Consider the following 23,434-nt stretch of genomic DNA (forward strand, 5'->3'; position numbering starts at 1 on the left):
GAATGCGTAAGATGTCAGAGGCACGCCTATCATGTTAGCCCGGAAAATTTGTCAACCATCTTGGGGACGCTTTCGTCCGCGTCTCAAATGGCCACAAATGACTACAAATGACTAATTTCCAACCCGACAACATCGCAATTGCTACGCAGGTCAAAGCGGGTGGATCGGTCTGCGGCGTACCCAAAATACCGAGTATTTTCGCAATTGTTTGTGATTTGGTAATCTAAGCGAGCGAGGGATTCAAATGGAACCCAGATAAAGGAAAAGCCCGCTAAATGACGACTGGTGCCTGTCCGGACCGTCGCCTAGGTCGCCAACAAGCTGCAATCGTGCTTCGTCAGCGCTGCCGCCTTGGCAGCTAGGCTTGTTTGCATGCATTCCTATTTCGCTACTTCGGGCTAACCATGCTAACCATGCTTGATGATTTCAAAGCACAACCCCACCAATCGGCTGAGACACGGGGCAAGGTGAGTATCATAGACGTGGGATGGTATGTCTGTAATTATATCTGGACATATCGTCATGGATATACATACATACACCCAAGTATATATAACCATCTGATCGCTGGATCTAGAGGCAAGATGCAAAAGATTCCAGATATTCACTCTCAAGCTGCCAACTCAGACTGACATCACATTCCCAACTCACACTGACCAACTCAACAACCAAGACGAGTATACCTTGCACAGGCGCTACACTTACAACCCTCAAAATCTCATCACTCAAGCCTTCATCGTCCAACATCATGTCCCCCACCAAGCAAGGCCGCAAAATCGCCATTGTCGGCGCGACAGGATCAGTCGGCACCCCAACGCTCGAGGGCCTGATCGCCCAGGGCATCCACACCATCACCGTCATCACGCGGCCGGACAGCACCAACAAAATCCCCGAGGCCGGCGTCGCCCGCGTCGAGCGTGGCGTCGCATCCGACTCGGACTTTGCCGTCCGCGTCCTCAAGGACCAAGACGTGCTGGTGATGCAGCTCGGCGTGGGCGCCATGGGGGACCAGCCGCTGTGGATCGAGGCGGCGGCCAAGGCCGGGGTGCCGCTGGTGGTGCCTACCGAGTTCGGCAGCGACCCGGACCCCGAGTCGCGCATCGTCCAGGAGGTGCCCATGCTCAGCGGCAAGAAGCCCGTGCGCGACCTGATCGAGGAGCGCGGAATGGCCTGGTTCGCCATGGTCAACAACCCGTGGTTCGACTGGTCGCTGCCAAAGGGCCTGTGGGGCTTCGACGTCGCCGCCCGCACGGCCAGGCTGTACGACGGCGGGAGGACAAAGTTCCCCACGACCAACATCGGCACCGTCGGCAAGGCCACGGCCGGTCTGCTGTCGCTGCCCGACGCGGAGCTGGCAAAGTTCCGCAACAAGCCCGTGTTTCTCAAGTCGTTCTACATCACGCAGAGGGACGTCTTGGCCAGCCTGCTAAAGGCGACGGGCACGGAGGAGAAGGACTGGAAGATTGAAGAGGTCGACTCGGACAAGTTCATCGAGCAGGGGGTGAAGGCGGGCACTGAGCTCGACTTCATATCTGCATTCTATGCCATGCACATGACGGAGGGACGTGGAGGAGACTACAGCCACAAGATTGGGGATAACATGGAGCTTCTGGGAGCGGTTGAGAAGGAGACCCTCGATGAGACTGTGGCGAGGGCTATCAAGGGCATTTAGCCCAGCGATAGCAAGTTGTGTTTTATTCAGCGAACGGTTTGGTCTTTTGATTTTGCAAGTCTGATCAACTGAAATTTAGCAAGTTTTAATTCATTCATTACAAGCATTCGAGCTGAATTGGCGTCTCTCCTGCAAGTCACGCTGAGCCGTGTAAGTAAAAAGTTTAGTTGACGGTACATGGCTTTTTGAGGTTGCAACATTCTAACAATAGTCTCGCTCTAGTGCATGTCTTGGTCTAATTCTAGATCTAGGTCTGGTCTAGTATTCCCAAATATCCAGGTGGGATAAATGACTGTCTCGGAAAAGAAAGTAAAGGGAATGAATGAGCACGTGCAGCGCGGGGCAACGGTCAACGCAGTTTAACGTTTATTTCTCCAACATCCGAGCGAAGCAATTACCAAGGTAGACAATCGGCACTCGGACGTAGTATCGGCAACTGCAACCGTGATTTTTTTTTTTACCATGATCGAATAAACCGTGGCCACATCCTCCCGACAAACCCATGACCCAGATAACTATGGCGACTGATGAAGAACTCATCATGACACCACCCGAGTCCCCGCCTACTCCCCTGCGCAGGGGAAGCATCATCGGCGGACGTCAAGGCGACAAGTTTCGCCTGACTGTCCTGGCTGATGGCCTAGTCCGCTACGAGTGGGCGCCGGACAGTCGGTTCGAGGATAGGCCGTCCTCGTTTGCATACCGTCGCGACCGCGGAGGGACCGACGGTTTTGTGGTCGAGGAGTCGGACGACGGCGGCTGGATTGACATAGTCACCAAACGTTTCCGCATCACCTTTGACACAAACTGCACGTCGTTTGCGGCGCACAACTTCTTCTGCCTCGTGGCGGGCCACACCCGCAGCCTCTGGCGGTATGGCTACTACAAGCCGTGGGAGAGCCTCGGCGGCACTGCTCGCACGCTGGACCGCGTCGACGGCAGGACGGACTGGGGCACCGGCATCATGTCGCACAAGGGGTATGCCACCATCGACGACTCGACCACCATGCTTTTCGAGGAGGATGGCTTTGTCGCGCCCCGTCTCGCGGGAGAAGGGAGGGTGGACGGTTACTTGTTCGCCTACGGGCACGACTACCGCGACGCCATCAAGGCGTTTTATCTCATCTCGGGTGAGACGCCCGTCATCCCGCGCTGGGCGCTGGGCAACTGGTGGAGCAGGTACTACCCGTACAGCGACGACGAGTACGTCGGCCTCATGGACGATTTCGAGAAGCATCGAGTGCCGCTGTCGGTTGCCGTCATCGACATGGACTGGCACCTGGTTGACGACCCGCGGGTTATCGCCGATGGTCAGAACGGCTGGACTGGATATTCGTGGGACCGCAAGCTGTTCCCACACCCGCGTCGCTTCCTGGCAGAGCTGCACAAGCGTGGGTTGAAGACGACTCTCAACGACCACCCGGCCGACGGTGTGCACAGGTACGAAGACTTGTACGAGGAGTTTTGCCGCGCGGTTGGCCGGGATCCAGCATCGGGGGAGCCGGTAGCGTTTGACATAACAAACCGCAAATACATGCGTGCATACTTTGAGGTCCTGCTCAAACCGCTCCAAGAGGACGGCTGCGACTTTTGGTGGATAGACTGGCAGCAAGGCGAGTACACCAAGCTGCGCGGCGTTGATCCGCTCTGGGTGCTCAACCACTTCCACTACCAGCACATCAAGAGCAGCAAGATGCCCCAGCCCCTGATCCTGTCGCGGTATGCCGGGCCCGGCAGCCACCGGTATCCGCTCGGCTTCTCCGGGGACAGCGTGGTTTCGTGGGACAGCCTGCGCTTCCAGCCCGCCTTCACGGCGACGGCGTCCAACATTGGCTACGGCTGGTGGAGCCACGACATTGGCGGCCACTACCTGGGTGCCAAGAGCGTCGAGCTCACCACGCGCTGGGTCCAGCTCGGCGTCTTCTCGCCCATCATGCGCCTGCACTCGTCCAACACGCGCTGGGTGTCCAAGGAGCCGTGGCTCTTGCCCACCGGCGGGCCACAGGAGACGGTCTTGGACTTTATGAGGTTGCGGCACCGGCTGCTGCCGTACCTGTACTCGATGAACGTGCGCGCCTCAGAGGAGGGAATGCCGCTCGTGCAGCCCATGTACTGGGAGTGCCCGACGCGCCACGAGGCGTACCGCGTCGAGAACCAGTTCCTCTTTGGCAGCAGCATGATGGTGCTGCCCATCACGGATCCGCTTGACCCGACGTACCGGCTCGCCAAGACCAAGGGCTGGTTGCCTCCGGGCAGGTGGGTGGACTACTTCACCGGCAGGATATACACTGGAGACCGCGAGGCGTGGATGAGCAGGCCCCTGGATCAGTATCCCGTGTTTGTCAGGGAGGGATCCATTGTGGTCTTGGATGCTGCCGAAAAGCTCCAAAACAGCACACCGCTGCCCAGCTCTCTCGAGGTCGTGCTCGCTGTTGACCAAAGCTCCGGAAACGCCTGCTTCGACCTCCACGAAGACGTACAGGCCAAAGACGGCGAAATCAGACGCTTGACTACAAAGATTGAATGGACAGCAGAGACGAGCACCGTCACAATCACCAATCCCCCAGGCTCACCCAAGGATTCCCATCCCACCCGGGAATGGAACCTGCTCTTCCTCGCCCAGCACGGCAGCAGGTGCACCTTGACCAACGCGCAAAACAACGCGCAGCTCCGCCGCCAACCCGACGAAAGGGGCTCGCGCTTCACCCTGGGCAGCTTCCCGTCCGACGAGCCCATCGTGGTGACGCTCGGCGGCGCGGGCGGCATGCGGAACAAGAACCCGATCGGCCACATCGAGAAGATGCTGGGCGATGCCGAGATCGAGTATGCGCTCAAGGACACCATCTGGGCTGCGTTGACGGTCGAGATGGGCAAGAAGACCTACCAGGCGCGCCCAAAGAACGAGCAGCTGCAGGGCGTGCAGGCCTTGGAGATTGATGACAGTCTGAGGCATGCCATTGTGGAGTTGTTGCTGCTCGAGTATGAGGACATTTGAGGGACTAAAAGATCCGGATCAAAAGTATTTGTAACACGTTTTCCCATGCCAGAAATACGTGACAGAAATAACCAATACAGCAAGACTCGAGCTTTTTACATGCCCAAGAGGAGTAGATGATACCCCCAGATGTTCTGATTAACCAGAGAGCAGACATACAATGGTATTCTACTTGCATCAAAACGCATGGAGCTCATCATTGTCAAGACATATTTGGGGTACAGCCAGCTACCCCGTACAACTCGATGATGGTAAACAAAGCAAGCGATAGAAACATGGCCGCTGCTGACAGAGGACTTGACCTTCTTCTGGTTGGCGCAGCACGAAAAAGATGTTATTGATCTTGCGTCAAAGGCCGTCTGCTCGCCAGTGGATTCAGCAAAGCACATACTGCCAAAATATCAATATGAGGTATTGGGTGAAGGAAGCGTCGTCATGCCATTGTCACGGAGCTCAATAGCAAGGACGTAGTTTGGGACATGCCGGAAATGCTGAATCTTAGAAAGACGGCCGAAGCTGACAAGTTTGGCATTAATAGAAAAAGTTGCAAATAATGCCCATTGACCCCTGCCATAATGTCAAATCGTAGCTTGGAGCGGCAACAGACATTGAGGTCATGCTTCGTGGCAGGAGCTGTTCAGCCGCCGTATGGTCACCGACAATGTCCTGACTCGGTCTTGATATTTTGTATTCCCTACCAGAGTACTTTTTTTTTCCACTCGTGATCCAAATTTAGTAGCTTCTTCTGTTCTATTTTTGTGCTGTTTGCAGATCAGTTGCTTTTAGGCAGAGTTAAGCACGGAAGTACGAGAGGTATGTACTAACAATCATTATGCAGGTTATGCCATTATTCGCGCCAACACCGGATTATTGAAGCAACGCTTAAACAAAACTCCCATCCAACCCGCCCTCCCCCAGGAACCATAGAAGGAGAGGGAATAAATAAGAACCAAACACAAACCGGTTTTTCCTTGACCTTGAACACCAACTCATGGTTTTTATATATCCTTTTTCATTTGGCATTTCACAGCATATTCCTTTTGTAACCTACAGTTTTTTCTTCTTCTTTTATTCCAACGACACCTTTTATTCGAGACCAAAATGCGTTCTTCTACGCTCATTACCATTTTCGGCCTGGCACTTGGCGTCTCTGCGGACGTGGCTGAGTATACGGCCTGCATGACGAATGCCCGACAAACCTGGGAGAATCTCGGCCATGATCCCAATCTGAACCATGCTATCCAACAATGCCACGTTGATTGCGCAAGGCATCTACCTTCGGGAATTTATGTGGTGTACGATCCTAGGCAACATGCTATGTTACTCTGTATGGATTTGGCTAGACCTAGGACTCCGACTCATACTGTTCCTCTTTAAATTTTCGTTGCAGTTGGGGCATGCGTGGTGGCAAAAGTTTTCGGGTTTGAATTTCGTCTTTTATAGGGGTCTTCAATAGTGCCTATCTACCTACCTTGGGTATGTGAGGCTTGCTGTCTAATTACAATGCCAATTTCTGGCCAACCTTGGACACTCCGCCTCGAGCCCCCTACAATAGGTAGCACTGGAACGTACCTAGATAGGTAGATAGGCAGATAATCAAGGGCTTAGTTCTCTTCAGACTTGTTACGAGCAGGATCCGCGATTCCCAATTTCCGGGTTACACAGACTACCACTCTTGAAATGGAGCGCAAAGAGGGTGAAATCTTGTTCATGTATCAAGGGAATTGTGTACCTCGTGTGCCATGGATCCTGGTCCCAAGCTTACCTGTTTTTTTCGTCGTGTACAAAAACAAAGATAGGCTTTTATGCTTATGCTTCAACTCAGGTCTGGACCTGCGATCAGGAAGTGGGTTTAGTCCAATAAGCTTACGTGTATTAGTTTTCCCAGGATTGATTCATGTGTAATAATATATGTAGACAAGCGTAGAAAAGGGTCAGTTAAACTTTTGTTTTGACGAGCAACTTTTACTCCTCGTCTTTTATGCCGGGGTATTTCATCTGGTCTCTACACCGAATTTACCTGCCAGTATACACAACCATTCTTGTATATTCTTCTCGTATTATTCCAGCTTCACTGCTCTATTCCAGTTATCAGTACGACAAAGGCGTCCTCTTACGTTTATCACCATTTTTGCTCGATTAATTGCGAAAGAACCTGGAGAGAGAGCGGCAGAGATTAGACCTCTTAAGCTGCCTAAAGTCATTGCTACGAACGTTGCGAGCATTCTATCTATGAACCAGAATACTATGTAGTATAGCCACAACATCCATGGGCGCATTTCAGTGGGTAAGTGGGTAGTGACGTTTAGGCTGCATATCGGAACGCGACATTTGTACCCTTTATTCTCTGCATTCGGGAGTGAGTGTTCGACTTTGCCGCCAGTTTTATTTGTATTTTTGCCTGGTAAACCATGCCGGAATATGTTGCGGTCGAATGAATTTGGCGTACGTACGTGTTGAGACACTTGTTCGCACAGCTTTCCTTGCTTCTGATGGAGGGCTTGACAATATGAGATGAACCAATGGAATGTTTAGCAACGTTTACACCCAGCTTGCTTTCTTATCAGTATCTATCTGTCTCCGTGTCAAAGATGCATCATACTTTATTGTGACATCAAGCTTAACCGAGCTGGGACGACAAACTCCCAAGTGTATTTGGTTCAACACAGGTTCTGTAGATATGGTAAAAGTAGGCTTACTCAACGACTGGTGGCCCGCCAAACCCAGGTAGTAAGCAGCAACAGGCTGTATCACGTGACTGTACTCGACGAGGGGTTATTCCAGGAGAGGCTCTCCACTTGGCAGCCCACACCACCCTCTTGCGCCTGCAAGCCCATGCCTAATAAGGCTAAGCCCCCTCAGCAAAGCGCCTGTGGATTACTGTTGTTGGTTACCGGCAAGCAGAGGTCAAATTTCCTGGCGCGATGCCGCACAGCAACAGCAGCGCGCACCTCGATCCGACACCCATCGAGCGACACTGTTCGAGGAAGCGACCAATCAACCCTTGGTCGTAAATGATGTGATGAGGTGTGCGGTGTCTAAGCGATTGGCTGACTATTGGCAGGTTCCTGAGCATGCTCAATTTATTCCCGCCTTCTATCCGTCCCGGCCTTGTCCAGCAACTGGCCTCCACTGTCATCCATCTAAAAGCTGTTAGGTGCTCTTACTGTACGGTTCTTTGCGGCACAGCTACCACTGGTCGCTACCGGTACAAGGTCTTTGGAGCACTTGGTGGATGCACTTTTTCTTCTTCTTACCTTTGGGGTCGGCAAGGCTAATCAAGTGCCGAAAGTCCAGTACATTTTGACCTTACTACGGGCTTTATGCCTGACTGGCCTGGCCCCCTTGTTCGCAAACCATCCTGTACATTCTGACTGTAATCAATTTGCTGATGTCGCGCATAGCTGCCTATATATCGTTACGACATCCTTCCTTTCAACAATATCCACCCTTTTTCTAATGATCATTTTTATTTTCATTCTCATTTCATCCCAGTATCCTGACCCGGGACTTGTGTTTTTCATCTTGCATTTATCATAACGCCGTGCAGAAACCACTAACCTTCCTTTCCAATCAGTCAAATAACCACTAATTCTAGACAGCTACCTAGGTACCTTGCCATCAACCCACTAACCAACAGAACTCGCCATGAAGGGCGCGCTTGTGGTGACGGCAGCCCTCAGCATAGGAGCTGCATCCGCCCGCAGCATTCCTGTTCAGGCCCGCAGCCCATATGGTACCGATGGCAGCGGCATGATAGCAGCCGATGGCAACCAAGATACCAATCATGACTCCCATAGCGCTTTGGAGAAGCGATTCTTGCCCCTGATCCCTGTGCTCGCAACAGTAGGCGCTCCACTCATTGGCAAGGCCGTCGACAAGATTGTCGACAAGGTCTCTGGAGGGGACAAGAAGAAGAAGGAGGAGGAGGAAGCGAAGAAGAAGGCCGAGGCTGACGCGGCGGCCGCAGCCGAGGCGGAAGCAAAGAAGAAGGCCGACGCGGAGGCGGCCGAGGCGAAGAAGAAGAAGGAGGCCGAGGACAAGAAGAAGAAGGACGAGGAAGAGAAGAAGAAGAAGGACGAGGCGGATAAGAAAAAGAAGGAGGAGGAGGAGAAGAAGCAGAAGGAACAGAACCCTGCCGTTGTGCCTGTGCCAGTTTCTCCCATCCCGAACACCACCACTGAAGAGCCGGGTGTGGAGGGAGGCGTGCCCCCGACCCAGCTTCCTACCGAGGGTGCTGAGGGTCTTCCTGATCCGGTTCCCGGCCAGGCTGTTGATCCTTTGGCTGGTCAAGTTATTGACCCGATGACTGGCCAAGTTGTTGATCCGATGACTGGTCAAGTGGTCGATCCTTTGGCTGGCCAAGTTATTGACCCGATGACTGGCCAGGTTGTGGATCCGATGACTGACCAAGTGCTCGCTCCTGTCCCCGGTCAGGTTCCGGACCCTTTGACTGGTCAGATTCCAGATCCGCTGGCCGGTGCTGCTGACGGAACACTGGGAGGCGCGCTCGAAGGCGGAGCCGCTGGCTTGCCTGTTGAAGGGGCCGCTGGCCTGGATTTCGCACAGACTGTTCCCGGCGATGCTGCTGGTGCTGTCCCTGCTACTGGTACTGTCCCCGCCACCGGACCCGTTCCTGCTGCAGGCGCTGTTCCTGCTGGTGGTGCCACAGATCTGGAGGGCCTCAGCGAGCTCCAAGGCCCCGCGGCTCTGCAGCCTCAAACCGCCGCTGTCAACCCTGGATTCGCCGGAGCTGGCCTCGAGCAGGAGGACCCGTCCCTTCTCGCCGCCAACCCACTTACCCAAGGCGGCGCCGCCCCCGCCCAGGTTCCTCTCGCTCCGAACCCGGCAGCCTTCCAGCCCGTGGCCATGGCAGCCGGTGGAGCCGCCGGCATGGATGGCCTCGACATGTACGCGCAGCAGCCGGACGCGCTCGGTGCGCAGTCGTTCGCCGCTCCTCCGGCCGGAGCTATGCAGGCGGTCTACCGACGCGACGACGCCGCGTTGGAGAAGCGGATCCTGCCCGCGGCGGCCATGGCTGCCATCTCGTTGGCTCCGATGGTGGCGCCCGTCTTCAGCACGGCTGGCGATCTTGTCGGCAAGCTCGCCAAGAAGATCAAGGGCAAGAAGGATCCCGAGCCGGCGGCTCAGCCAGTTGCTGATCCCGCCGTTGCACCGGCGCCGCAGCCGGCGCCGCAGCCGGCGCCGCAGCCTGTTCCTCCGCCTGCTCCCCAGCCGGTTCAGCCTGCTCCTCAGCCTGCTCCTCAACCTGCCCAGCCGATTCCTCAGCCAGTTCCTCAGCCGGGTGTGCTGCCTGCCAATGACCCATTGATGCAAGGTCCTGACGACTTTTATGACGACGAGTTTGAGGATGGTTTCGATGACGGTCTTGGCCCTGTTCCTGGTGCTGGTGCTGGCGTCGGTGCTGGCGTCGGTGCTGGTGCCGGTGTCGCTGGTCCCGCGACTGGTCTTGGTGCTGGTCCTGGCCAAGCAGGGGGTCTCGCTGCTGGTGGTCTTGGTGCCGGTGCTGACCCTTATGGCGCTGATCCCTATGGTGCTGACCCTTATGGTGCCGATCCTTATGCGGCCGACGCTTCTTTTGACAATGGTTTTGAAGATGACCTCTACGGCGCCGCTCCGGCCCAGGGAATTTACCGCCGCGATATCAATGTTGCTAACGCCCAGGATGGCACCGAATACTCTGACAGCACCGATGACGATGACAATGACGTCTTCTTCGACGCCGAAGAATCACTCAACGGAAAAAACACCCAGGTCTACGAGGGCGCCGACACCACCGAAGCCAATTCTTTGTACGGGCGTGATGATCTTTACGACGATGCCGACGCCGACGCCGACGAGGACGAGGACGAGGACGAGGACGACGATGAGTACTCAAGCATTTACAATGGTGAAGAGCATCCTGATAACACTGACCCATCTAGGCGCCAATCTACCCAGCAACCTCTGATCTTTGAGGATATAACTGATGAAGACGCTGTGGCCGAGATCATGAGGAGGTTTGTCCCGGCACGTCGCGTCAAGCGCAGCTGGAGGGCTTGATCCGACCGGGTTTTGCCGTCAATTTTTCTTTTATTTTTACTATTTCTTGTTTGTACATCTATAAGTATAGAGACTGGCTGTTTGCAAGGAGTTCCGGATCGATAAAATGCGGGTAGCGATACCGTTTTGGGTTATTTCTTGGGTATTCACTTTGTTTTTGCTTTTACTGTCATACATTCTCTGTCTATACATTTTCTTTCCTATTTGTTTGAGCCTATTGATTTTCCGATATTCAGTTGCTGTGCTTTTCATGTCTTGTGTAGTTTATACCGATGGGCTGAAGTCGCAATTCCGAGACTTGATGGGTTCGAACCAACTCTAGACCTAGACTAGAACAGTGTGGGAATTTCAGACCACACTCATGCAGTATCGCTTATTGTACTGCTTACAGTAAGCAGGCAAGGCAGCCTCAAAAAATGGGCGTGGAGACTGCCGGTCATGGTGAGTACTCACATGGCCGACAGCTCGGCATGTAACATAGCATCATGCCATTGAAGACGTAAAGGACCCTACAAAACATCGATCAGGGTTCAAAGATTTTCATACATGTCGTATTAAAAAACCATGGTACCTTGCTGTAAATACCGTTGCACTTAGACGGGTGGGCTGATCTGGGGAAAGCGGGTGCCTCGGCCCCCGCATATTAATTGTGGTGGGTTTGGCTATAATTGACTGGGAAGAGGCCCGGCGTAAAGCGTATCCAAGGAGCCTGGGGGCGGATTGGCAGGCGCACAGGAGTGCTGATTCGTCTTTTGCCAGAGGTTCCAACCAGGCGAATGGGATCATTTCGCGATTTGTGGGTTGATTAATGCATCTTTATTTGTTTTTTTTTGTTTTTTTGCTGTCGTAAGCTGATGGATAGCATGGCGATTAAACGACCCAGTGAACAAATTGATTTTCTTAGAGTTTGGACAATTTGCCTCAAACCCCGCATCCCCATGTGAGGTTAGCGGTTGGAGAGCTTGTACTGTAGGTACATATGTAACCAAAAGTAGCATGGCCGAGGTATGGACCCTTGGGGTCAGGCATGTCAGCAACAAAAATAAGTTAAGCTGAGTTACCTACTGTGTTTGTTCAAACATCACATCACCGCATCTTGGGCTGTCAACATTCAAGCCAGCGATCATCAAAACAACCAATCTCGAATCACAGATACGCGAGATTGCTTGAAATAATCAAGCCCTCGGTGGCCTGACTTGCTGCCAATCGCTGCCACTCGCTGTCGCCACTCCCTTCCAACCTATAGTTGCCTTGCTGTACACTTCAAATCCCCCCCAAAAAAAAACACAGCAATCATGGCCGAATCATCAACACAGCCTGTCATCATCGTCGGTGGCGGCCTCGCAGGCCTGGTCGCCGCCTTTGAGCTGACCCAGCGCGGCGTCCGCACCATCATCGTCGACCAGGAGGGCCGCGCGTCGCTCGGCGGGCAGGCCTTTTGGTCGCTGGGCGGCATATTCATGGTCGACTCGGCCGAGCAGCGCAGGATGGGCATCAAGGACAACAAGGACCTGGCCATGCGCGACTGGCTCGGCAGCGCCGGCTTCGACCGCCCCAAGGAGGACTATTGGCCGCGGCGCTGGGCCGAGGCCTTTGTCGATTTCGCCGCCGACGGAATGGAGGACTACGTCAAGAAGCGCGGCCTCGGGTTTCTGATGAACGTCGGCTGGGCTGAGCGCGGCGACGGCACCGCCGAGGGTCACGGCAACTCGGTCCCGCGCTTCCACCTGACCTGGGGCACTGGGCCCGAGGTCGTGAGGGTGTTTCAGGAGCCGGTCGAGGCGGCTGAGAAGAAGGGCCTGGTCGAGTTTCGGTTCCGGCACTGCGTCGACGAGCTGATCATCGAGGACGGCAGGGCCGTTGGTGTCAAGGGCAGGGTGCTGGAGGACGACAACAAGCCGCGGGGCGTCAAGTCCTCCCGCACAGTCATCGACACCTTTGAGCTCCGCGGCGCCTCCGTCCTCGTCTCGTCGGGCGGTATCGGCGGCAACGTAGAGGCCGTCAAAGCGGCGTGGCCCGTTGACAGGCTGGGTCCAAAGGTCCCAGAACACTTTGTCGTCGGCGTGCCGGACCACGTGGATGGCCGCATGATCGGAATTTCGGAGAGCGCAGGCGCCAACGTCATCAACCGCGATCGCATGTGGCACTACACCGAGGGACTGGCCAACTGGAACCCCATCTGGCCCTCTCACGGCATCCGTGTGCTCCCGGCACCTTCGTCGCTGTGGCTCGATGCCGAGGGCAAGCGCCTGCCGCCGTACCTCTTCCCGGGCACCGACACCCTGGGCACGCTGAAGCACATTTGCTCGACGGGCTACGACTACACCTGGTTCATCCTCACGCAGTCCATCATCGCGCGAGAGTTTGCCCTCTCAGGATCCGAGCAGAACCCAGACATCACCGGCAAGTCGGTGTGGCAATTCATCAGGCACCGCATCCTTGGCGGCAAGGGAACCATCCCTGTGCAAAACTTCCAAAAGCACGGCGAGGACTTTGTGGTGCGCGACAACCTCCCCGACCTGGTGGACGGCATGAACAAGCTGGCGGCGCAGCGGGGCGGGCCGAGCCTGGAGCTCTCCAAGATCGAGGCGGTCATCAACGCGCGCGACGACCAGTTCGACAGCCCCTACAGCAAGGACGCGCAGGCGATGCTGGTGGCCAACGCGCGGCAGTACTGGCCCGACAAGCGCGGGCGTGTGGCGGCGCCGCACCGGCTGCTGGACCCCAAACACGGCCCGCTCATCGCCGTGCGCATGAACCTGCTCACGCGCAAGACGCTCGGCGGCATCGAGACGGACCTGTCCAGCAACGTGATGCGCGCCGACGGGAGCCGCTTCCCGGGCCTGTACGCCGCCGGAGAGGTGGCCGGGTTCGGAGGTGGTGGCGTCCACGGCTACAACTCGCTCGAGGGGACTTTTGTCGGCGGGTGCATCTTTTCGGGCAGGGCGGCCGGGATTGCCATGGCTGATGAGGTGTTGGGCACGACGACTGGAGATCTCAAGGCCAGGATATAATGTGTTTGAGGGGATTGGATTCTCACCTTTTATGTCCTATTGTCAAATATTGTACCACGATAGAAATGAATGTTTGCATGTTAACAGGTACGTAACTAAGCAGAGCATGGAGAAATGTTGCCGTTTTGTGATCGAGTTGAATTTCTTGAAATTTTTGCCCATTTGTTTGCATAGTAGATTACAAATGACAAAAACAAGGTTTAAATCTGACAAAATCCCGCATTGTTCAAATTGCGGCTCACGTTTTTTTTTTTTTTTTTTTTTTTTTTTTCGCCTGTTCCCGTGGTAGAGGCACCAACTAGTTTTCTCGTCATATATTGAAGAGTACCAACCCAAAGTGTGAACAAAAGGCAAACAACTGTGCGCTTTGCGGTCATTCGTCTATACGTTGATTCACAGTTCCGACGTGTTTTGGCACGGTAAATGGGGCTATTCAGGACTTGCTTTGTGCCTGACCTAACTTCAACTTCTCGTTGGTAAATGTTGTCCATAAAAAGTGATTCAAGATGCAGTTCCGTGTATTGGCGTGACCCAGATCAAAGCCATCGGCCCGACTTTGGCCATCGTTCCCTAGGCCCATCTTGTCGAGCCGCCGATCGCGCTTCTTCCGTTTGGTAACCTTGCTGTGCCCTATGTCCCTATAGTGCCATGATCCTTCGACCAGATTGTTCTGGTCTAGTACCTGAGAAAATGCTCGCCGTTCGCCGTGGCTTATAGCAAGCTCTATCGCGATGCCAACCTAGGTCTTAAAGTCAACTTTGTGTTCGTCATTGGGCCTATGCATGCTGATCGATCAAGTGACACTGGCTCGCGTAGCATTCAATATCCCCAACAGCTGCTATTCCGCATGCAGCGGCATAGCTTATTCAAATTCAAAACCTGCAAAACAATATCCTGGCAAAGCCCTTAGGAGACCCACAGCTATGCACCGCCGAAGCCGCTGCGCCTTGGGTAAAAAAATCACGTTATCAAGAGCGCGAGATCGGATGTCCGATGCAGGAGTTTGATGTTATGAGATGTATCGCTCTACCATATTAGTTCTGGTGGGAAGCCTTGGAAGCTAGGAACACGTCGGATAAAGTAGGTACCTACTGCAAGCTAGAAAGGTAAGCGACAAAAAGCTTGAATTATTGACAACCAACAATTGGTCTGAAGTGCTGCTATTTGTCTCAAAGCGGACGGAACAAGGAAACAAAAAGTCGAAAGCGGAATCGAGACCTTGGTAAAACATGACCCGATGACGTTTTTTGGTGGGCTGCACTCTAATTGAGTATGGCGGGGGCGCTTGGTAAGGCACATTTTGAATTTGCCCCGTCACTGCCGGCAGTGACAGATCAGTGCGGTACGAAGTACGAACTGGGGCTGGCTTGTTTGTCTGCAGGTCGCATCAGCCTGCGGCTTTGCCGTAGGTATTATCTTACTACTAATTACTGCAAGAAACCAACCAGATATAGCCAGGATATAATTACGCAATAACCCCCATTTCAAGATTATCTCCAAGCTAAACTGATCGCCAGCATCGCATTCCTATGACCAACCACATGGGAGCTTGGGACGCCTCAAAAGATTAAACCTGGTTGATCTCGCTGCGCGTGGAGACGTGGGCTGGAAAGGCCGCGTACTCCCGCTAAAAAAAGACCGCTAAGCTACAAGTCTAGCCTTTAAACCCCACCTGACACAGCCAGAGCGTTCACTGATTGGCAGCAGCTTGTTCGACATCGCGGCCGAATACCCGGCTCATCACCGAGAGCAAGCTCTGTGTTTAGAGAGCCGTTTTCCCACCTTTTTATTGTGGACTTTTTTTCTGGGACGGTTTCCAATGCGGTTCGGGACGAACTCAAGCCCAGCGGTTTCTATGTAACCCCGTTTCCTTCGACGCCAGAACGGTGAACATTGCATCTCCGGACTATCCTCCATTTCCAGAGGGGTTTTTTTTGGTGTCTTTTGCGCTGCGTATCTGCTTGCCATTCGAGCTTACCCCTCCAATCTTGGCGCTCGTCGATTCGTCTTGGCATATCGCTCTGCCAGGGTCCTGCTCGCTCCCCGTAGCGCTGCGCGAATCATCCGGGCTGAGTGCTCCGCACCCTGTGAAAATCGATTTGCGAAACACCCGATAGCTTGAAAAAAAAAACAATGACATCAACCACTCCAAATCCCCCTCCACCCGGGCTCCACGACGCAAACGATATAGCTCCGAGGAGCGCTCTGCTCGAGTCGCAAGCTGCGCCCAAACCTGATGAAGCGCCCTCTGGCCACAGCGAGGAGAACCAAAAGAGCGCCGACAAGGACGACGCCGCCGAGCCGGAACCGCAACATTCAGGGCGACCCTTACATACCGCTTCGGATCTGAAGAACAAGTTTGACGATAAGAAGAAGAGCTTGGCCGAGAAGAACAACCCCCCAGGCGGCTTTGACAAAACACCCCTCCCCGACTTTCCCCCGGGCTTCACTGTCAAATTTACCTTCCACAGGGCATGGAACCTCCCCATCGCCGACATCCCGACCGCCGCAGCCGACCCCTTTGTGCACGCGACCCTGAACGCCGACGTACCGAAGCGCCACAAGGAAGACCCGAACTTGAGGCACCGCACCCGCACCGAGCGCAAAACTCTCGAGCCGGCGTGGGAGGAAGAATGGGTCGTCGCAAACATCCCCAGGACGGGCTTCCGCCTCAAGTGCCGCCTATACGATGAGGACTACCCCGACTCGGACGACAGGCTGGGCAACGTCACGTACATTTCGCCCATGATCGATGAGAACTGGCCGGGGTTGAAGCGGCATACTTTTGAGGTCAAGAAACGGTCGGGGAGCAAGCGCGCGTACTTTCTTAAGGCGGCCGAGTCCTTTTTCAACAAGGACTCCCACATGACACCTTTTCTGGAGTTGAGCATCGAAGTTCTGGGCCACTCTTCCGCACCAGGAGCGCAGATGTACACCATCTCGCCGACCAGGTTCATCCAGCACTTCAGCCCTATGATTGGGCGCCTGACGGGAGTCAAGGTCAACCGTGAGGAAAGCGACGAGCGCAAGTCGCAGGATCGCCGAGAATCGGAGAGCAAGAAAGCCCAGAGATACGAGTAAGTGTTTTGGCATTTTATTTTTAGTTATAAACCTTGCAAGGTTATAGATCGGCTAACCCGAGTCCCAAAATAGCTTCCAAGCAATCGAGATGCAACTACAGGGCCCTGTTCCACCAGAGATGTACCACAGATATGTCGAGTTCAAGCGCTTTGTGGGACCAATGTTCTCGTCGGCAGGTTTGCGGGGGCGCGTTCTGAACAAGGTGCTGCACAAACAGCACCGTCGTGTGTACAACTACGACTCGACGACAAAGTATGGCAACTTTGAGCCTTGTTCAAATGAGGCTTCTCTACAGTTCCTTCAGCTGGCACATTTTGACGAAGGCGGCCGTGTTTTCACATACGTCCTCACGCTAGATGGGTTGTTGCGTTTCACAGAGACGGGCAAAGAGTTTGGTATTGACATGTTGTCCAAGCACACGATGCACTCAGACGTGGAGACATATATTGCCTGCTCGGGAGAATTCTTCATCCGCAGAAAACACCACAAATTGGATATCTTCAACTCACATAAGCGGTCACATTCGGGGACCCATAACGGGGGCCAGACGAGCAAGGAGGACAGTGATGAGCAAAAGTCACAGGATCAACGGCGCGCCGAGGAGCAAGAACGGAGGCACGTGGGTGGTGAGGAAGAGCCTGTGAAGAACTGGGAGATCCCGGGTAGGAAAGCCTCTTCAAGTGCCGAGGAGGGTGGGGACAAGAAGGAAAAGGGCGAGGGAAAGGAAAACGAGGACAAAAAGGAAACCGAGGAAAAGAAGCCAAAGAGGTCGAGCGAAAGCAATTCACCACCTCGCGATCCTCGCAAGTACGAGCTCATCATCGACAACGACTCTGGCACCTACCGCCCTGACAAATCGATCCTCCCACTCCTGCACCAATTTCTCGAGTGCAACTTCCCGGACCTCGAAATCCGCGCCATGCACTGCGACGACGATGAGCTCAAGAAGCTCAAGGCGGACCAGCACGAGGCCAAGAAGAAGACGGGCCCGCGCGTGCACATGGTGTTGAACCGAAGCCCAAGCTCGTCAAGCATCAGCTCGTCGGACGAGAGCGACCTCTCCAGCCTGGACCAAAGCCTCGAGCACGAGAGCGCAAAGAAGAGCAAGCGGGAGAGGGCCTGGGATGCGCTCAACGACCCCAAAGGCGGGTTCCAGGAGCTCAAGGGGAGCCTCGCCAGGCGACCCAAAGATGCTGCTGCTGCTGAGCAGGCGGGGAAAGCTGAAGAGGTCAAGGTGTGAGATGTGGTGCTGGCCGCCCCTATTACTAATGTCTACTATTACTATAAATTGCTTGGCTGAACTTGCTGTCGGGGCGCTTTTTTTCTGCTTTCCTTGGGCTTGTTGCTGCACGCTTTATTAGTAATGTTAAATTTTATTCGAGAGCTTTTTCCTGAGATACCTAGCTATTAAGATACTTTGTTTGAGACACTTCAAGTTACTCTTTTTCTCGCCGGTCTGACGTGCTCTCTTCTCGTTCAAAATCCACCGTCTTCCGTCAGAGGACAAGGTAAACTAGATCCAGTAACCCACGCAGTCCTTTCTTCTGTCGCATTGTTACGAGCACGTTGGGCTTGTTCACAGAAGCGATGATTCCGCATAGAAAAATATGATATCGTGTTTTTATTGATATCATTCGTCTCACTTTGTATCTCTAGCGTTTTTATTTGATATTTTTACCTTGGCAATTTCATTTGGAAGTTGAGAATTCTGAGTGTTTCTTTCGAGATAGACTAATTCGGTAGAGTAACAAAATCCAGGAACCCAACATTCCTTGCTGCTAAATCAACGCCATTTCTGATATGCAAGCCTTGGCTAGTGTTGTCCGGACCAGACCAAATGGAGCCTGGCTCTTTGCAAACCAGAGAAGTCTCCAACCCCCACCAAGGTGAATAAGCATAGGTACGCTCACCTGTAATGTGAATGCGCATAAAAAGGGCGTGAGATTCACAGAGATATGGGTATGCGCCTCGAGGTTGCCCCGCGATCTACTGTACAACCTGGTAGCGCGCTCTTATTATCTCTGTTGGAACTTTTCCCGATTCGTCCCACTTCTGATAAGTCGTATACCATGGCTGAACTTCAAAGTAAAAATTGGGAAGACGAGTAGTCATTTTGACCCTTTTGCAATCTTTGTCCAGCTCCAGATACGCGGATTTGCCGTCCAGGAATTTGGTGTGCTTGATGGGGTGCTTGAGTCTAATCGGCTGTGAATAAGTTAAAGAAGAGACCTTCCGTCCGGTGTGGTCGATTCCGTCCACCTCTTCTACCACTGAGCGAACTTGGCAGCCAATAGTTGGCTTTTCCTTGCCACTGCCCTCTGCCGACACTGCATTCGCCATGCCGGCGATGACGATTGACCCGAAGACAAGTCCAAACTGCATGATGATTGGCGACTGAATTAATAATTTGATAAATTTAAAGACTCGGTCGTGATAGAAATTGAAAACAGAAGAATGTAACAGGGAAGAGTTGAAGGCGGTCTATGGCTGAGTTGAAAGGGATAGGGAAAGATATCTATTTGCCTGGTACACATACCAACCGATATGGCTACTCATTCTTATGGTTCTAAAGTAATGCATTATGATTATAGTTAGTTTAAATTATCATTTCACTTTCACAAGTTCGTCTTTCGGTGAAGCTGAGCAAGATATATTTGGTATACTCGGCTTCAAACGAATTGCTTTGGTTAGCATGGCAATGCACCTGTTTTCAAAAGATAAAAATATAGCCCTGTATTAAGGCTGAGGAAAACGGATATCCAGGCCCAAAACTCTCACAACTCAAGTTTGTACTCCGTAAAAGCACCGTCTTTTTTTTTGTCATCTACCATGCAAGTCATTGCCCTTTTCTGGTATAACGCTTAACCGCTCGCCATGACATGCAGGCAAACTGGCTGACTAGACTACCTTAGTTTCGCATCCGGCCTGACTCACATCAAGCTGATAAACCCCAGTCTCGGGGTGCATGCGAGAGCCGATTCCCCCCACTTACTCCAACGTTTGGTGTAAGTGAACTCCGAGCTCCGAGGGGCGGCTCTTGTTTCGAACGCCGTGGACAGGCCTACTTAAGACACGACAAAGAAAAATCTCTGCGCACTTGGAGCCAGGTCTTTTCTTTCTTTCTTTTCCAATTTTACCATTTTACACAAGAAAAAGAACTGGAGTTGGCAAAAAGTGGCATAAAACACGGAAATATTAGACCAGTCCAAAAAAAAAACAGAACCGAGCGGGCCAAGATGACCGCCACCGACCTGGACGCCGAAAACATGGCCTCCTGGGTCACCAACGCCCAGTTCTGGGACGACTCCATCGGCGCCGGGGGCAACGTCTACTGGCGCAAACTGCAGGAGCCGTCGCTGCGGCGGCTGGTCTCGGCCAAGATCGAGGCGGCCAAGGCGTCGGCGGCCGGCGGCCGCGCGCTCGACATCAGCACCGGCAACGGGCTGTGCGCGCGCTGGCTGGTCGACGAGGGCATCCCGTCGGTGCGGGCCGTCGACGGCAGCTCGGGCATGATCGAGGTCGCCAAGGCCAGGATGGCTGAGGCTAAGCCCCGGTACGACGGCATCCAGATTGGGCTGCTCGACGTCACTGACCGTGCTGCCTTTGCGCGCGAGATTGAGACGGCCGCAGAGGTAAACCGTACTACGTTTCTGTCTCCCTCGATCTTGCTTTGCGGATTTGTTCAGACTGTGATGTTTGGTTTCTTGCATTGCTCTTTCTCCGAAATGTGATCAATGGTTGCTTGTGCTAACCCCCTGATGCGAGTACATCAGTTCGGCGGCTACGACGTGATCTTGATGAACATGGCCATTCAGGACGTGCCGACTCTTGAACCGCTCGTCGAGGCGCTGCCGAAGCTGCTCAAAAAGGACGGAATGTTAGCAACTCTGCCCAGTTTTGCTTTCTCCCCTCCTTTTTTTTTATGAGTGATCAATGTTTGCTATACTGTGACTATGCTCCTTTGACTAACAAATTTCCCTGTCCCGCGCCCATGACAAAAGATTCTTCGGCACGCTCCTCCACCCCGTGTTTCTGACCTCGGGCGCGGCCCGAGACATCAAGCTGACGTGGGTTGACGGTGAGCTGGTCGTCGAGCGGGCGCGCATCGTCAAGGACTACATGTCCATCCCGCCCTACAGGGGGCTCGCAATACCCGGTCAGCCGGCTAAGCAGGTAATTCAGCGACTCTCTTTTTATGCTTTGCTTGTCTTATCCGGGGAAAACCGCTTGCATTCCATCTGTTTTCCAAGAATGCAACGTGACACAATGCAAAAAACAATACTAACAATGAGCCGTGCTTGTGAAAAAAAAGGTTTACTATCACCGCAATTTCCAAGACTTGTTTGCTCCGTTCTTCCAAGCCGGTCTCGTTTTGGACAAATTGGAGGAACTGGCATTTTCCGAAGGAGATGGCGAGCCCGACAAGATTGAGTCAACCCTCAACTTCACGCAGATACCCGTCATGATGTCGTTCCGGGTGCGGCGGGGAGATTAAATATGTAGGGCTCATTCCCAAGTCACACGGGTGTCCTGAACACAGATTGGTAGGAACCTCATGCATTGCTCGATATAACTATGCGAGCTGCACTTACTAGAATGGATATCATATCTACTACCCCTAGAACTAGAGACAACACTCAAAAGTTTCCCATATCCTTCCCATTCCACTCAGTAATAACACCTGAAAGACTGTTTGTATCAGAAATATTGGCCTAGAAGCTCCCTGATTGGGGGTACAATCCATCTTCTCCCAGGGATTACCGCCGGCACCTCAGGCTCAATCCGAGTCGTCGTGTTGACAGGCGGAAACTGATTCTGCAAGTCTTGATACCCTGCAGCCACTGGAGGCCTGAGACCCAACCCCTCAAACACCTTGTCCACACAGTTGTCCATGAGTTCTTGGACTCGGTCCTCCATGTGCCAGGGCCCGTTCCAACTCGCGGAAAAGGTCAGCCTGTTTTCATGTACCAGGATACTCATGATTATGTCTCGAGAGAATACGAATCGGGTGATGACGGGTCGCTCAATGTGAAGGGTGCCGATATTGGTCCGCATTATTTGGTCGATGTTGTTCATGCCAGGCAAAAACACCAGCATAGGCTTTTGGTCGCTCCTTTCCAAGAAGGACACCAGTTCCGGCTCAGCCATGTCGATATCCTCAAGTGGGTCAGGGTTGATCTCAGGTTCGGCTTCAGCTTCGGCCTGGGCTTCAGCTTCGGCCTCGGCATAGAACTTCTTGATTTGTTGCATGACGACCAGAAATTCGGTCTGGTCTGATTGAGGACGCGTGGTACTCAGGCAGTTGAAGAGAAGTGTTCCCATCCTTCCAAGCGCGCCGTTTAGAGACATAACTCCTGGAGGTGGCCCGCCTTGCCAGTCGGGGATGAGGACGGGAAGACGTTTTGAAGAGCGCACGTCGACCACGAGACATTTGTGTGAAAGTGTGTGATGAACTGATGCTGGGTCTTGAACTCTGCGAGGCTGGAAACGTCTGGAATCGCAGGTAATGTGGCTCATATATCGAATGACTTTGGCATCTGAGCCTTGGAGAAGGTGCCGATTCTGACGAGGTTCAAGATGGATATGGTCAGCAGATTCATAGTGTGCAACTGTTAGGTAGAGAAATTATAGTATGCTACTTTACCTGCCAATCTCGAGATACCAATATAACGGCTGCGTGAAATGCATGAGACACTGTTCTGCCTAGCGCAGACAAATTCGTCACCAGCAATACGGTGTCAATCTCGTTCAGCTCGATATACCGGTTGGCAGGTATAATCGATTCCGGGCCCAGGCGCACCTCGTGTAGCAAACTCAAATGCGAGGGGAATTCCGAAGCCACAACGCCGTGAGGCATAGGAGCAAAAGGTTGCTTGCCATGACCGAGCGGTTTCTGTGTGTGGCTGCTATCCAAAACAGGAGTTTTCCTGGCACGCAGAGGACTGAAGTGGAATTCTCGATTTTCCTAGTTGAGTATCTCTGGTACAGGTCTTCTGATGTCATTGGCGGCGAACATGACCAGCGCATTCAGAAGTCCTAGGGCGCCGTTGTCGTCTATTAGCCAGGCGGGGGATCTCAGAATCAGTTGAGTCTCCAGAAATTCGCTGTGAGGATCTAACTCTGGGATGATCACCGAGAGTTGGCAAGCGTCCCGCGACCCTTCTGTTCTCCCCAGGGAATCTTCGGTAGGGCCGCTTCTAAATGTCGCGGCCACCCAGTCAGGTATCGTCGAAGCGGGTGCACTGCCGACGCGAATACAAGTCCTTCGTAGCGTGTCTGTATTCGGATCTCGACTCACTGTGGCTGCAATTCCGAAATGACAGAAGCGGAGCTTGATCCAGGCTCTCTCCATGGCAACCTTGTACCGTTCCCCAAGAGTGTTCAGGTCAATATTCCGAATCCGAAATTGACAAAGCATCAACTTGACCATACACGAGGCCGTGATCATCTAGGCTTCACGGCCCGTCCAGTTCCAGTTTTCCGCTATGTTGTAATAGGTCACTTCCATATCGGTGAGTTCGGAGCTGGCTGCGACGCCACCCTGAAGCGGTTGATCGATCTCCATTGGCTGTAAATCTGCTGGAAAATGGACGGCAAGAATATTTCGCG

The 23,434-nt window shown here is 53.3% G+C and overlaps 9 protein-coding genes across 9 annotated transcripts; 6 read left to right on the forward strand and 3 right to left on the reverse strand.

Moving 5' to 3' along the window:
• Window positions 1-413: 413 nt before the first annotated feature.
• On the forward strand, window positions 414-1,672 carry MGG_02095 (uncharacterized protein; the record flags this gene model as incomplete). The annotated part of the gene is made up of 2 exons (XM_003708816.1): window positions 414-467; window positions 731-1,672. The coding sequence occupies 2 exons, from the start codon at window positions 414-416 to the stop codon at window positions 1,670-1,672; spliced, it is 996 nt and encodes a 331-aa protein (XP_003708864.1).
• Window positions 1,673-1,798: 126 nt separating this feature from the next.
• Window positions 1,799-5,264, forward strand: MGG_02096 (glycoside hydrolase). The gene is made up of 2 exons (XM_003708817.1): window positions 1,799-1,822; window positions 1,895-5,264. Exon 2 carries the CDS (start codon window positions 2,175-2,177, stop codon window positions 4,665-4,667), a length of 2,493 nt encoding a protein of 830 aa, XP_003708865.1. The 5' UTR covers window positions 1,799-1,822; window positions 1,895-2,174; the 3' UTR covers window positions 4,668-5,264.
• A 3,051-nt stretch (window positions 5,265-8,315) lies between these two features.
• Window positions 8,316-10,958, forward strand: MGG_02097 (uncharacterized protein; the record flags this gene model as incomplete). The annotated part of the gene is made up of 1 exon (XM_003708818.1): window positions 8,316-10,958. One exon carries the CDS (start codon window positions 8,316-8,318, stop codon window positions 10,728-10,730), a length of 2,415 nt encoding a protein of 804 aa, XP_003708866.1. The 3' UTR covers window positions 10,731-10,958.
• Window positions 10,959-11,764: 806 nt separating this feature from the next.
• On the forward strand, window positions 11,765-13,914 carry MGG_02098 (3-ketosteroid-delta-1-dehydrogenase). Its single transcript, XM_003708819.1, has one exon. The coding sequence runs from the start codon at window positions 12,026-12,028 to the stop codon at window positions 13,742-13,744; it is 1,719 nt and encodes a 572-aa protein (XP_003708867.1). The 5' UTR covers window positions 11,765-12,025; the 3' UTR covers window positions 13,745-13,914.
• A 909-nt stretch (window positions 13,915-14,823) lies between these two features.
• MGG_02099 (C2 domain-containing protein) lies at window positions 14,824-18,359 on the forward strand. The gene is made up of 2 exons (XM_003708820.1): window positions 14,824-16,821; window positions 16,898-18,359. The coding sequence occupies exons 1-2, from the start codon at window positions 15,878-15,880 to the stop codon at window positions 18,063-18,065; spliced, it is 2,112 nt and encodes a 703-aa protein (XP_003708868.1). The 5' UTR covers window positions 14,824-15,877; the 3' UTR covers window positions 18,066-18,359.
• A 159-nt stretch (window positions 18,360-18,518) lies between these two features.
• Window positions 18,519-19,557, reverse strand: MGG_02100 (uncharacterized protein). Its single transcript, XM_003708821.1, has 2 exons — window positions 19,362-19,557; window positions 18,519-19,201 (listed from the first exon to the last, which is right to left on the reverse strand). Exon 2 carries the CDS (start codon window positions 19,163-19,165, stop codon window positions 18,812-18,814), a length of 354 nt encoding a protein of 117 aa, XP_003708869.1. The 5' UTR covers window positions 19,166-19,201; window positions 19,362-19,557; the 3' UTR covers window positions 18,519-18,811.
• A 348-nt stretch (window positions 19,558-19,905) lies between these two features.
• On the forward strand, window positions 19,906-21,538 carry MGG_02101 (uncharacterized protein). Its single transcript, XM_003708822.1, has 4 exons — window positions 19,906-20,457; window positions 20,599-20,702; window positions 20,827-20,998; window positions 21,138-21,538. The coding sequence occupies exons 1-4, from the start codon at window positions 20,062-20,064 to the stop codon at window positions 21,318-21,320; spliced, it is 855 nt and encodes a 284-aa protein (XP_003708870.1). The 5' UTR covers window positions 19,906-20,061; the 3' UTR covers window positions 21,321-21,538.
• A 151-nt stretch (window positions 21,539-21,689) lies between these two features.
• Window positions 21,690-22,075, reverse strand: MGG_02102 (uncharacterized protein; the record flags this gene model as incomplete). The annotated part of the gene is made up of 2 exons (XM_003708823.1): window positions 21,690-21,761; window positions 21,827-22,075. The coding sequence occupies 2 exons, from the start codon at window positions 22,073-22,075 to the stop codon at window positions 21,690-21,692; spliced, it is 321 nt and encodes a 106-aa protein (XP_003708871.1).
• A 715-nt stretch (window positions 22,076-22,790) lies between these two features.
• MGG_14604 (uncharacterized protein) lies at window positions 22,791-23,177 on the reverse strand (the record flags this gene model as incomplete). Its single annotated transcript, XM_003708824.1, has 1 exon — window positions 22,791-23,177. The coding sequence occupies one exon, from the start codon at window positions 23,175-23,177 to the stop codon at window positions 22,791-22,793; it is 387 nt and encodes a 128-aa protein (XP_003708872.1).
• Window positions 23,178-23,434: the final 257 nt, after the last annotated feature.

This window comes from Pyricularia oryzae, chromosome 1, assembly GCF_000002495.2.
Source record: "Pyricularia oryzae 70-15 chromosome 1, whole genome shotgun sequence".
NCBI lineage: Eukaryota > Fungi > Ascomycota > Sordariomycetes > Magnaporthales > Pyriculariaceae > Pyricularia > Pyricularia oryzae.